Source organism: Glycine max, chromosome 16 (assembly GCF_000004515.6).
Source record: "Glycine max cultivar Williams 82 chromosome 16, Glycine_max_v4.0, whole genome shotgun sequence".
NCBI classification, from domain to species: Eukaryota; Viridiplantae; Streptophyta; class Magnoliopsida; order Fabales; family Fabaceae; genus Glycine; species Glycine max.
This window is the reverse complement of record NC_038252.2, coordinates 27302661-27314727: the sequence shown is the minus strand read 5'-3', so window position 1 is coordinate 27314727 and position 12067 is coordinate 27302661. Positions and strand designations below refer to the sequence as shown.

Genomic DNA, 12067 nt, shown 5'->3' with positions numbered 1-12067 from the left:
AAATGTGATTTCAAGTATATCTTATATTGAAGCAAAAGCAAAAAACCAGCTCACACTTGATAGGATCTTAATTAATTTCCTGTTCTCTCATCCTCCCTACTTTTCTTTAAAAGTCAGCATGCACTTAAATATCTCATTAATTATTTGAAATTTTCAATAGGCAGTTTGATCATCATTACTTCAATGGTCGTTACCACACTAATTCCGATTATGCTAAATCGAGCCTATAACTATGACTCTAATTAAATTTCCTAAAGCAAATGTAGAATTATATTGTTTGTGATTTTAATTGATTCATTCGGTTTTTTTTTTTGTTGTTGAGAAAAATCGATTCATTTGTTAAATTATACAATTATATATGATATAAATTATACGTTTTAATTTTTGTTATAATTAAAAATAATAAAAAGGTAATTAAATAATTCATATTCTTGAATAATTTTAAAATATATTTTATGTCAATTTTAATACACATTCGATCTTGAATATAACAAAAAATATCATGCATGCAAGTAAAATAAAACAAATTTCAATTAATTTTATCCCATTTAATAAAACTATTTCCCAAATACTTTTAATTTAACTGAGATTACATTAAAGAGAGAATATTCAAATATTACCAAATTGATATTTCAAGTATATCAAATTATGCTTTACCTTTCCTTAACAATTGAATCACAATTTCCTCCCTTCTCAAACGCCACAATTTCCTTTAAAAGTCAGCACACTTAATTATCTCATTAATTATTTCAATAGACATTTTCATAATCATTACTCCAATGATCGTTACCACGCTAGTAAAGCCTTCATTCCAGTCATGCCAAGTCGATCCCAAAGATTATGACTCTAATTAAATTTCTCGAACAATAAACAAAAAAAGCAGAACAAAATTGGCAAATGGCCATAAAATAGAAAAGAAAAAAAAAAAAAGAAGAAGAAGAAAATTGACGAGCGTGTAATAATATTCACAAAATTGAGGGAGAGTTAGTTGGTGTAGATGACCCCTTTTTCTTCGGTGTGTGTCGAGAAAGACCAGCAGAGTAGAGATAACAGAAAGAAAAAGAAAAGGAAAGCGGATTCAGTTTTGAGGTCACTCACTCCCACCGATGACTGATCATTAACACCTTTTTCTTCCCTTTCTTTCTACAATTATCCCTAAACTTTCTTCTTCTTCTTCTTCTTCTTTCCCTATCCCAAAAACGCGTCAACCAAAACACAAAAACCCTATTATCACCACCACACACTTCCTTTTCTTGGATCTGTAGATCTAACGCTATTGCGTCACATAACCGTTCCTCTGCAACCTAGTACTGCTCTTTCCAACAACTCTTTGCTGTTCTATTACTTGTTTATTAGTAATTTATTTAGCCACTTGTTAATTTTGTTGTTTTTATATTTTCAGGTGCTGTTTTCACTGAAATTCAACGGTTGAAATTCTTGGATTTTAGTGTTTGGACTTTGATTTGAAACTGGTTGTTAACAAACAATAGAATAGGTGTATTATTATTTGTTATTAGTTATTAGTTATATAATAATAGTAATAATAGGTGAGGAAGGGTTTGTGGGGGGTGGGGTTGGAGCATCCATTTGTGGATGTGAAGGAATAGGAGGTTGTTTTGGGGTGAAATGAGGGATGCTATCAAGGTTGATGGACTTTCTGACTGCCTGCTGGCGGCGAAGATCCTTCTCCGACGGCAAGGGTGGTTCCGAGGTTACGGGGCGGAAGGAAGGGCTGCTGTGGTACAAGGATGCGGGGCAGCACTTGTTTGGTGAATACTCAATGGCTGTTGTCCAGGCCAACAACCTGCTCGAGGACCAGAGCCAGATTGAGTCTGGTCCTCTCAGCCTGCTTGACACTGGCCCTTATGGGACCTTTGTTGGTGTATATGATGGACACGGTGGACCCGAGACGTCGCGCTACGTCTGTGATCATCTCTTCCAACATCTAAAACGTAATGGCTTTTTGGTTTTTATTATGATGACACTCCATGTTGTAGAGAGATTTGCAGGTGTTCTATGCCGTTGAATTTGTATTGCATCAGTTAGAATGGTGGTGTTGATGGCCCCCAAACTTGATGTGGTACATTTTCAATAGTATGCAGCAAGAATATTATTGTCTTGCTCTAGGAGCACCTATGAATTTCAGTTGGAAAAAACTTAGATATAATTTTCTAGGTGCTGTTCTCCAAACAGAATTGGAGATTCACCTTGATAATTTGCATAATAAAGGTTTGTATTAAAGGATTATGCAGATTACCAAGTTAAAACTGCAATTCTGATTGGAGAACAGTACAAATGTATATAAGTTTTGTCCTTTCAGTTCTACTCATTACTCAATCTTACGTGCGAACATTTGTATTGACTTTTGTGCGTGTATCTTTTTAAAGGATTTGCATCTGAGCAGAAGTCCATGTCTGAGGAGGTTATTCGGAAGGCATACCAAGCCACAGAAGAAGGTTTTTTGTCAGTGGTTACCAAACAGTGGCCCATGAATCCCCAAATTGCTGCTGTGGGATCTTGTTGTTTGGTTGGTGTGATTTGTGGTGGTATCCTCTACATTGCTAACCTTGGCGATTCCCGTGCTGTGCTTGGCCGGGTTGTCAGAGCAACCGGGGAGGTTTTGGCGATCCAGCTTTCGTCAGAGCATAATGTGGCCAGAGAATCTGTGAGACAAGAGATGCATTCTTTGCATCCGGATGACTCAAAAATTGTGGTTCTAAAGCACAATGTATGGCGGGTGAAGGGTCTGATACAGGTAAGTTTTTCATGCGAAACTTGGTGATTTGTTTTTTGTTTTTAAATAAAACGCAATCCACATCTTTCCCAAATTCTTCTGTCCTTTTGCTTTTGAAATTGGAAAATTTGATTTATTGTTTTCAGTTTATCATAAACTTGATGTGATGTGTTATTAGACTACATATTGTCAATATTTCTTTTTACTATTTTTGATGTTGTAGCCTTGTGCAGCCTTTTTATTGGTATAAAGGATTTCCATATTATTGTATTAGTTAATAGATGAAAGCATCACCTATGATCTTTTTTTGGTAGATCGTAGATGTATTGCCTGTGATCTAATATATATTATTTTACAAAATTTGGGTTGATCATGTGTTATTGAGTTTTGTTATATTGGTCGTTTTATTGGTTGGGCTTGTGCTACACTAATACTTGGATTAGTAATATAACTAGGAATTATTGGTTCTTTTTTTCCCCCCACTAAATTAATGATACAAAGCTTTAAAAACTCATCAAAATTTTGATGGAATTCTGCCGGATTCAATTCAAGAATGGTTGTTGGATAAGTTAAAGCAATAGGGACCACTAACCAATCCAACTTATCCTATAAAAAATTCTAGCCTATCTAGCTTTTTATTATATCAAATATATCATATCATATGAATATCAATAAGACATGTTCTTTCTCCTCTCTTCTTTTCCATCAAACCGCTGTATTTCAACTTGATGTTACAGTTCTACCATTCATCCATTCTCCTTGACCTAATACCATAACTATTCTGCTGCTGCTGCCTGTGGGGTATCCAAAATTTTAAAATCCTTTCACGGCGTCTTTGTTCAGTTACTTGACTTTGTTTCTTTTTTGCTGTTTGTCCTCTGTTTGCCTATGCTTATGCATCACTTTAGCCTTTTAGTTTACATCTGCTCCATTGTCTCTGTTAGGGCTATTTAGAGCTTATTTAGTCTCACTGAATTTTTTCTACTGTTTAGTTCTGCAGTTGCGTTGTTATTATAAGTTCTTCTAGCAGCTAGCTATTGATTGAGTCAATTATAGTAGTTTTTGAGTGAATTCAAACCCGAATCAGTTATCCACTTTTCAGACATGTTTTAGATGGTTTTTCTGTCTTCTGAATTCAAATTTGAGGTTATTCTTGCTGGTTGAAAATTCCAAATACCTTTCATTTAGTGAACCTGGAGAAGTTTTGGCCTTGTATGATTGCTTGCCAGGCAATTTTCACTGCCTGTCATTCCAGTGGTTCTCTTACTCCTTGTCTATGGCCATGCAACATTGCAATAGCTTTTATGGTTGTGCGTCATTCCAGCTATTTTGTTGAGCTATCTTTCTAACCATGCTCATTTTTGTGTATCACCTCTCCGTGATCTCTTATACCAGTGTTTATATGGAGGTTTTACCGAGTTGTCATTCCAAGTTTCATTTTGAACCCACCTTATATTTTTAGATTGTTTTCTTTAAATGTTTATTTGTAACAAAATAAAAAAGCCTTGTAAGCTTTAGCATAAAGAGGAGTGCTAGAATATGAGGATTATTCATGTGTTCAAGATCATGTTATGTTACTAGTCTTGTTGAACTGGGTTTGTACTAGTACTTGATCTTGTCTGGTAGTATGAACAATGAATACTAATAGGTTTTGGTTTTAGTTTTAGTTTTTGATATCACATCATACAATTATCATTCAGATATGTTTTGTCTATTTTCCATCAAAGCCTTACACTTCAAATGGAAAGAATGCATTAAGAAAGGAAAGAGAACAAAACAAGAGGATCAAGAATCCTCCAAAGGCTTCAAGATCACAAGGAAACTGTCATCAGCTCAAAGAGCAATAGTCCCCTTTATAAGTCTGACCTAGGAGCATCCTTAGAAAAACCTGTGAACTGAAACTCTCTAGGAGGCTAAGGAGAAGAAAATGATCTCATTACATATGGTTGTGGAGGATGATAGTTATGGCTAAAATTCTAGAATTATGCTGCAGCAAAATACACAAAACTATATCTAAGTGCTCAGTACAAAAGCACTTTTTTTCTTTAAAAAAATTATCCTCTCAACCTCCAAAACCTTTATAATAAGTAGAGAAAAAGACTTCCAATTTAGGTAAATACCCTGCAGTGTACACACAGCTTACATCAAAGCTGCTTACCTGACAATGCAAAAGAGGTAGCTGTTTATTTCAGAGCTTCTAAAGCACTATTGTCTGCAGTCACGAACTAGTGAAAGATAAATTAATATAGTAGACTTTATCAGTAACAAAGGGGGATAAGCACAATGTTTTAAATGAGGAGTGCAGGACTGCAGGGAAGGGTGAGTTGATGCCTAAACCTGCACCTATGCAGCCTCATAGTGGGTTGGGGTGAAACTGCCAAGTGCCCAAACCTAGAATGTAGCTTTACTAAGTTCATGATTCAAGATTTTCCAACAAAGCAAATGAAAGATACATAAAAGATGCTAATTTCAGTGAATTTTGTCTGTATAATGATATTAAATTATATAGGTTATGTTTGGCCCAACCTTTTTTTTGCCTTAAAAGTTACTTCAAAATTAAAGCTCAAAACAAGAGATTTAAGAATAAAGTAGAAATTATTTGATAATTTTCATTTCTTTTAGCTTAAGAAATGACTTGATAGAGTAGAGAAAGCAGGGATAAAGAGAGTGAGTGAGAGTGAGAGCAGAAAGAAAGAGAAAGAAGAGATAAGAGAGCGAGTGGGGCGAGAGAGAGGAGAGAGTGAGAGAAAGAGAGGAGGTAGAGAGAGACATGAAAAGAAAAATGGGGAGAGAGAGGAGAGTGAGAGAGAAAGGGAGAGAGAGTGGGGAGTGGAGTGAAAGAGGGAGAAGCCAACTTTATTCTAAAAGCTCCTTCAGCTAGCCTTTTTTAAAATGCTATTTGTTTTCCTTTTCCTTTATAGAAATTAATCTACTTAACTTTTAAGAGCTTTTCACAAAAAGTGTTGGCCAAATTTCTTCTTTTTAAGGAGAAAAAAAAAGCTAGATAAACATTACCATAAACTTATCATGTATTTTTTTTTGGTCTTAACCCTCTGGTTCATTAGGGGAAAGGGACCCCTGACTAATCCGGAGTTCGACCAGGAGGTAAGTAAAGCCTGGTCAAGAATTGTTTCCGCAAAGGATCAAACTCGGATACTACCCGAACGATTCAACCTTAACTTCAGCACATTAATTTACTTGTGTCTAATCACTTGATTAAACTTATCATGTATAATACAACTCAATTATGAAATTTTTATGTGGCAGATTTCTAGATCCATTGGCGATGTTTACCTAAAAAAGGCTGAATTCAACAAGGAACCATTGTATGCTAAGTTCCGTGTGCGGGAAGGTTTTAAGAGGCCCATTTTGAGCTCTGACCCATCAATTTCCGTTCATGAAATTCAACAGCATGATCAATTTCTCATATTTGCTTCTGATGGTCTTTGGGAACACCTTAGCAATCAGGATGCTGTTGATATAGTTCAAAACAACCCACACAATGTAAGATAAATGTACTATATGGTTGTTTCTATTTTGTTTTATATTTTGCATTTTTTATTGCTTGGTTACTGTAGTTTTGTCCAGTCATAATTTACATGCCCCCAATCATTTCATTAAATTTCAAATGAGTTGATTCATGACTTCATTCATTACTCTGTTAGAGCATTTAGTGCTTAATTTTCTTATCACGCTTTCCATGCACTAATAAGTCGTTACTGTTTTCATAATTTCATATAGGTCATGCTAAAATGCTGTCCTCGTGTAAATGCTACTGGTTACAGTCTTGGATGTTAAAATGGAGAGGCTGTATTATTTATTTTCTAGATATGCAGAAGTGTTTTAAATTTCTTACAGTGCTCATTTTTAACGAAACAAAAAAGATTTTAAGAGATCAAACACTTTAAAAAGTAGCACCAAAGAGTGAAAGATGGATGCTAGTGTTACATGCTTTATGTCTTGCAGGGAATTGCTCGGAGGCTCATCAAAGCTGCTTTGCAAGAAGCAGCAAAAAAGAGAGAGATGAGGTACTCTGATTTGAAGAAAATTGACCGTGGTGTCCGCCGGCATTTCCACGATGACATCACAGTTGTAGTTGTATTTCTTGACTCCAATCTTGTCAGCAGAGCCAGCTCGGTAAGAGGTCCTCCTTTATCGGTGAGAGGAGGTGGTATTCCCCTACCTTCTAGAACTTTGGCTCCCTGTGCTGCACCTATGGAAACTTAGTTCAGGTTGATGAAGCTGGCTGTATAATCTGTTATGCTTGTATTTAGTGTTGTACACTTAGCAGACATTGAGCTCTGGTGATCCACCAGATTGTATATCCAATTTAACAGATTGAAAAAATGTCCGGTCCATTAGTACAATGTAACAAGAGACTTGGGGTATGTAGCTTGCGTGAGTATAAAGCATCATGGAAGTAGAGTACCAAAGCCAAAGGTGACCTTTAATATTTGATCATTAAGAGGCAATCATGTTTGCATTGCATCTCATATTTTTCTCATCCAATGGGGAGTGATTTCTGTAAGTTCGTGCACTACTTTGAATGCATAGTTAGTTTGCTCGCGCAATAGGAAAACTAAATAGATAAGTATCCAAAGTTCATATTTCTTGTTATCCTTATTTCTTGTGGGTTATGTTTGTGATACAAAAGGATGATAAATATGAATTTTGGATCTAATGGTAGGTACGGAAGAGGCGGGTACACTATCTTTTCAATTTTTAGATGGAAGTATCACGTGTTTCTATCACTTTATGTTAGCATATCTTTATTCTTCACACATAGCAGTGGTTTTTTTTTTTTTTTTTTTTTAAATTTAATATAACTGGATTTGATGATTGCATTAATCTTTTGACCGGAGATGAAGAATACGTGGCATAATATGAGATAAGAAAAGTAAAAAAATGCCTAGATAGGAATATTTAGTTATTGTTGCAGTCATATTAAGGCGCTCTGAATTAGTGGATAAATCTTTGCGATTTAAGTATAAAAATGGTCAAACAATTTAATTACATTTTTGTCCCTTTATTTTTAGTCACTTAAGTTTTCTATTTTCAAGATTAAGACACTTTATTCTTTAGTCAATTTTTTTATTTAAAACTTTCAACTTCTCATTTTTAATTCAAATTTTCTGGTGTTAATGATAAATTAAAGATTAAGAAACTTTATTCTTTCGTCAGTTTTTTTTATTTAAAACTTTCAACTTCTCATTTTTAATTCAAATTTTCTGGTGTTAATGATAAATTAAGATAGAAAATAATTTAAAAGTTTGGATGTAAAAAAATTGAAAGTTTAATAAAATTTGAAACCTTTTGTATGATGTGAAATTATAATTTGAAAAGGAAAACTTTTAAGATATGTCCTTTGTTTTAGATGAAATATAGTGTTTTAATTGATAAATTTTGAATAAAAGGTTTAGAACATTGCAATTGAGTTTTGGAAAATTGAAGTAGAAAATGAAGAGCTTCATATAAATTGATAGAAAGTCCAAATTTATTTAATTTTAAAAGTTAAGAAATTTGGCATGAAAAAATGTAGGATACCAAAATAGCAGAAAATCCAAATTAAAGAAACCTAAAGTGTAATTAAATTAAAATTTTAATAATTTAAATTGTTTTAAAATAATTTATATTTTGTCTAAACTTTAATTCTAAATATTGTTTGGTAAATTATTACGCAAATGAGCAATTTCTTCGTTCCTTTGTTATACTCATTTTTGCTCCTCTATTTGTTTTTTTTTTTTTTTTTTTTTTTATGATTCTTTCTTTTCCAGTTCCACGACCAAAGTTGGAAGAAACCTTTTAAAAAAGGTTGAAAGAAAGGAATAAAACAAAAGAAAAAAAAGCAAAAAACTGAGATTATAAATTTCTCTATTTATCTCCTTTTCTCCATCCCCGGCTATGCTTACCCCTGAATCCTAAATTCAATATAGGAAAAAGAGAGATGAAAGTGATTCACTTAAGGTTTTATTTTTACATATGATCTCATTCTCTTGTATTCTCCTCAAATTGTTCTTGTTAATGCCAAAGCTACTACTGTTATATTCTATCCATGTCAATGCTGATACTATTATTTTCTAGGCACCTTAAGTCTGTGCTCTTAAAGGAGAAACTATCCATATCAACATGAAATTTCTGTAATCCAACACTGTCAATACTAACAAAGCTTTGTGAACAATCGTATGATTCAACTGATCGCTGAGTCTCTGACTTTGTTGATTGCTGGGATGAGCCAATTGGTGTATGGAACCGCTTTGGAGACTGCTTGTTATTGAAGCTATCATCAGCTGAATGGAGGGCTTGCTCTAGTTCTTGACACACCTGTGTCATTGTTGGGCGATGTTTTGGTTCTTCAACCACACATCTTAAACCAAGTTGTCCCATCTTTAGCATAACTTCCATGTTGCACGGCTCACTTTGACATAGTAGATTTGCATCTATGATTTCTTCAACACTACCCTTCTCTAAGCTTGGCCTTGCCTACATGACATATTAATATATTGTAATGAAGTAAATAAACTATAGTGATCATCTGAGTTTATTACCAACAAGTTGTATGTCTGAGTGGTACTGGCTTGGTAAGCAAGGTCTCGGGTTAGAGGTGGTTGGGAGGAAATATCCCATCAAAAGTGGCCAACAAGGTTTCCCGACAAAGATTAGTTACTGACAAAGCTGGTAGATACTCCGGACCAATAACATGGTAACAAAAAATTTATCCTAGTTTATTATAATTCAACAAAATAGGACAATAAACATAAAGCAAATCTTTGCTACGGAAGATTGGGGGCTTTATGCATTGCTTACCCATTCAATAATATGTTGATTACTTTGGTTTACAGCGGAATCCACCACAGGTCTAGCTGAAACAAGTTGCAAAAGTATGATACCAAAGCTATAAACGTCGCTGAATTTGGTCAAATGAAAGCTTAAACAATAGGCAGGGTCAAGGTACCCTGGTGTCCCTTTAATCTGGCTGCTGACATGTGATTGATCACCAGTTGGCCCTAATCTTACTAGACCAAAATCTGAAACCTTAGCCTCAAAACCTTCCCCTAATAGGATGTTACTTGGTTTGATGTCACGGTGAATTATGCTTGGTTTCACCCCTTCATGCAAATAAGCTATGCCTACAACAAAATGTACCAACCAATTCTATTTTAATTATAGGATTTCTGGTTAAATCAACTAGGGACTAGCACTTAAAGGGTAAACCTCTTGCTGCTCCTATTGCTATGTTTAGTCTTTGCTTCCAAGTTAAGCTCGTTTCGTTTCCTACAAAAAATCAACATTCATAGCCATACATTAGTAGTGTCAGAATCAAAGATAGGAGCAAATCATGAGTTTTCTATTCACGGCTTGAATCCTTTTTAATCAAAAGTGGTCAATGTTTTAATATCTAGTGGGGAAAAAAATCCTTTAGCCTACTCATAATAGCTTTGACTACAGTATGGTTTAAGAAGGATAAACAATAAACTTACCCTTGATGTACTCAAGCAGTGAACCATTTGGAACATATTCATAGATTAGTATTTTGGCTCCATGTCGTCCTGATAAAGACATAATTAGACCAAGTTAGCAAAAAATTGTGTGGGAATAACTCCCTCTCAACACTGAGAATTTTTTATCCATACATAAACAGAACCAAAGCAATGTGCTTTTACAACAAATATTATCGATATCAAGAACATCAGCTGATAGGATGACTTTTAGATACTCTCATATTTACTGTGAAGGTAAAAATTGTGCAGATAAGCTTGCCTCTCACGGCACTTACATACAAGGTTTCTCTTGGTGGGATTTAATACCTACTTTTATTAGGGAGAATTTTTTCTGTAATAGATATGATCTTCCATCGTTTAGTTTCAGATGATTGTACATGGGTTTGGTTCATGATCCCCCTGCTTTTGTTTTCTTTATTTTATTAATAATATTTGGGTGTGCTTCAGGTGATACATAGTGTCTGGGGTGCCAACCTAGTAGGGATCGCAGACACTATTGTAATGTTGTAGCATGCCTTATTGCCTTAAAAACAAAAAGAAGATCAACTGATGACATTTATTTTGACTCCATTTATACTACACAACTAAGAGGGAACTTTTGCCATTCATAGTCACCTGGTTCTTCACAATATCCAATCAGACCAATAAGATTCCTGTGCCTTACAGCTGAAAGGAGCCTAACTTCTGCCAAGAACAAAGAAATAATTGTCAAGAATAATAAATTGAATTTTCTTTTCTGTGGGAGTCATGGTTTTGAATTGCAGTTATGGTCGCAGTTGCAATTTTAAAATCATGATGGGAGTTTGTGAGGAGAATTGGCATGAGTCAAACAGGTAGAATTATATCTTCATTGAGGCTAACCATTTCTGAATTCTTCCACACTTGAGAATGATTCAGAATGAGCTCTCTTAATGGCTAGTGTTCCTTCTAAGTCAAAGGTTCCTTTGTAGACATTTCCAAATGCACCAGAACCCAGCAAGCAATCTTGGCTAAAATTTTTGGTTGCTCTCTCTAGTTCCTTAAAATCAAAATACCTTAATGATATTTTATCATATTCAAAGCTTTTATGTTCCTTTCCTGCAACAATGAAAAAAAAAAAAAAAAAGCTTCAAAGATTCAGTGTCACCTTCGGTGATAGAAATACTTGAATTTGCAAGACTTGGTTGATGATTTTTCATTTTTTTGTTTTGTTTTTACAACTGCAGCTCACTCACCTTTCAAAGTCTTTCGTTGCTTAAGAAATGGAATGACCTTTCTCCTGAAGAGGCAATAGAGTAAGGCCCCTACCATTGTTGTTAAAATGCCAGCAATAAATTCCAGCAACATCTTATGAGCAGATCCACTCCTACTTTTCATAGGTGGTTGTGCTATTGCAGGTGGTGAAGCCTCAACCAAACAGTGACAAACATCAAAATTTGCAACCTTACTATGATGTTCTCTCCAAAACTACAAATTTTATGACATTCCTTTTTCTAGATTCAATAGGAGGACCCGTGTTACATAGCAGATTGTTACATGTCCTTGTTTTTTTAAAGGGCATTCACAATTTGGCTTATTTGGTCATACCTTGGGACGGCATATAAGCCAAGACATTCCCGTTATGTAATAATGAAAAACATAATCTATCATAAAGCATCCATTTTCAGCACCAACAAACAGACAACAATACAAATGATAACTTATTATCTGTTAAGAAAATGACTTTTAAACAGAAATAGAGAGTATCATAGTTCTATTCAAGAATTAATATTCGTTGTTGCCTTGTGCATGCTTACAAAGTTGGATAGGCATGCCGGATAGACTTCAATATAAGTATCCCAAGTTTAATATTATA

General features: G+C 34.6%; 2 protein-coding genes across 6 annotated transcripts; one reads left to right on the top strand and one right to left on the bottom strand.

The window, feature by feature from the left end:
- The first annotated feature begins 913 nt into the window (after nt 1–913).
- On the top strand, nt 914–7227 carry LOC100782689 (probable protein phosphatase 2C 46). Of its 2 annotated transcripts, none has more exons than XM_003547860.5 (5): nt 914–1307; nt 1403–1952; nt 2388–2755; nt 6002–6238; nt 6701–7227. In XM_003547860.5, exons 2-5 carry the CDS (start codon nt 1634–1636, stop codon nt 6959–6961), a joined length of 1185 nt encoding a protein of 394 aa, XP_003547908.1. In that variant the 5' UTR covers nt 914–1307; nt 1403–1633; the 3' UTR covers nt 6962–7227. The 2 variants fall into 2 exon arrangements, with proteins under 2 accessions (XP_003547908.1, XP_025981799.1); XM_026126014.2 differs by having other exon boundaries at nt 924–1307; nt 6476–7227.
- Nucleotides 7228–8619: 1392 nt separating this feature from the next.
- LOC106794267 (probable serine/threonine-protein kinase PBL22) lies at nt 8620–11842 on the bottom strand. 4 transcript variants are annotated; one of them, XR_005888914.1, is made up of 8 exons: nt 11448–11842; nt 11095–11310; nt 10849–10917; nt 10213–10281; nt 9947–10006; nt 9687–9861; nt 9539–9594; nt 9073–9406 (listed from the first exon to the last, which is right to left on the bottom strand). XR_005888914.1 is itself a non-coding variant. In XM_041010223.1 (7 exons), exons 1-7 carry the CDS (start codon nt 11587–11589, stop codon nt 8774–8776), a joined length of 1320 nt encoding a protein of 439 aa, XP_040866157.1. In that variant the 5' UTR covers nt 11590–11835; the 3' UTR covers nt 8620–8773. The 4 variants fall into 4 exon arrangements, 2 of the variants coding, with proteins under 2 accessions (XP_040866157.1, XP_040866158.1); XR_005888915.1 differs by having other exon boundaries at nt 9132–9214; XM_041010223.1 differs by having other exon boundaries at nt 8620–9214; nt 9539–9861; nt 11448–11835.
- Nucleotides 11843–12067: the final 225 nt, after the last annotated feature.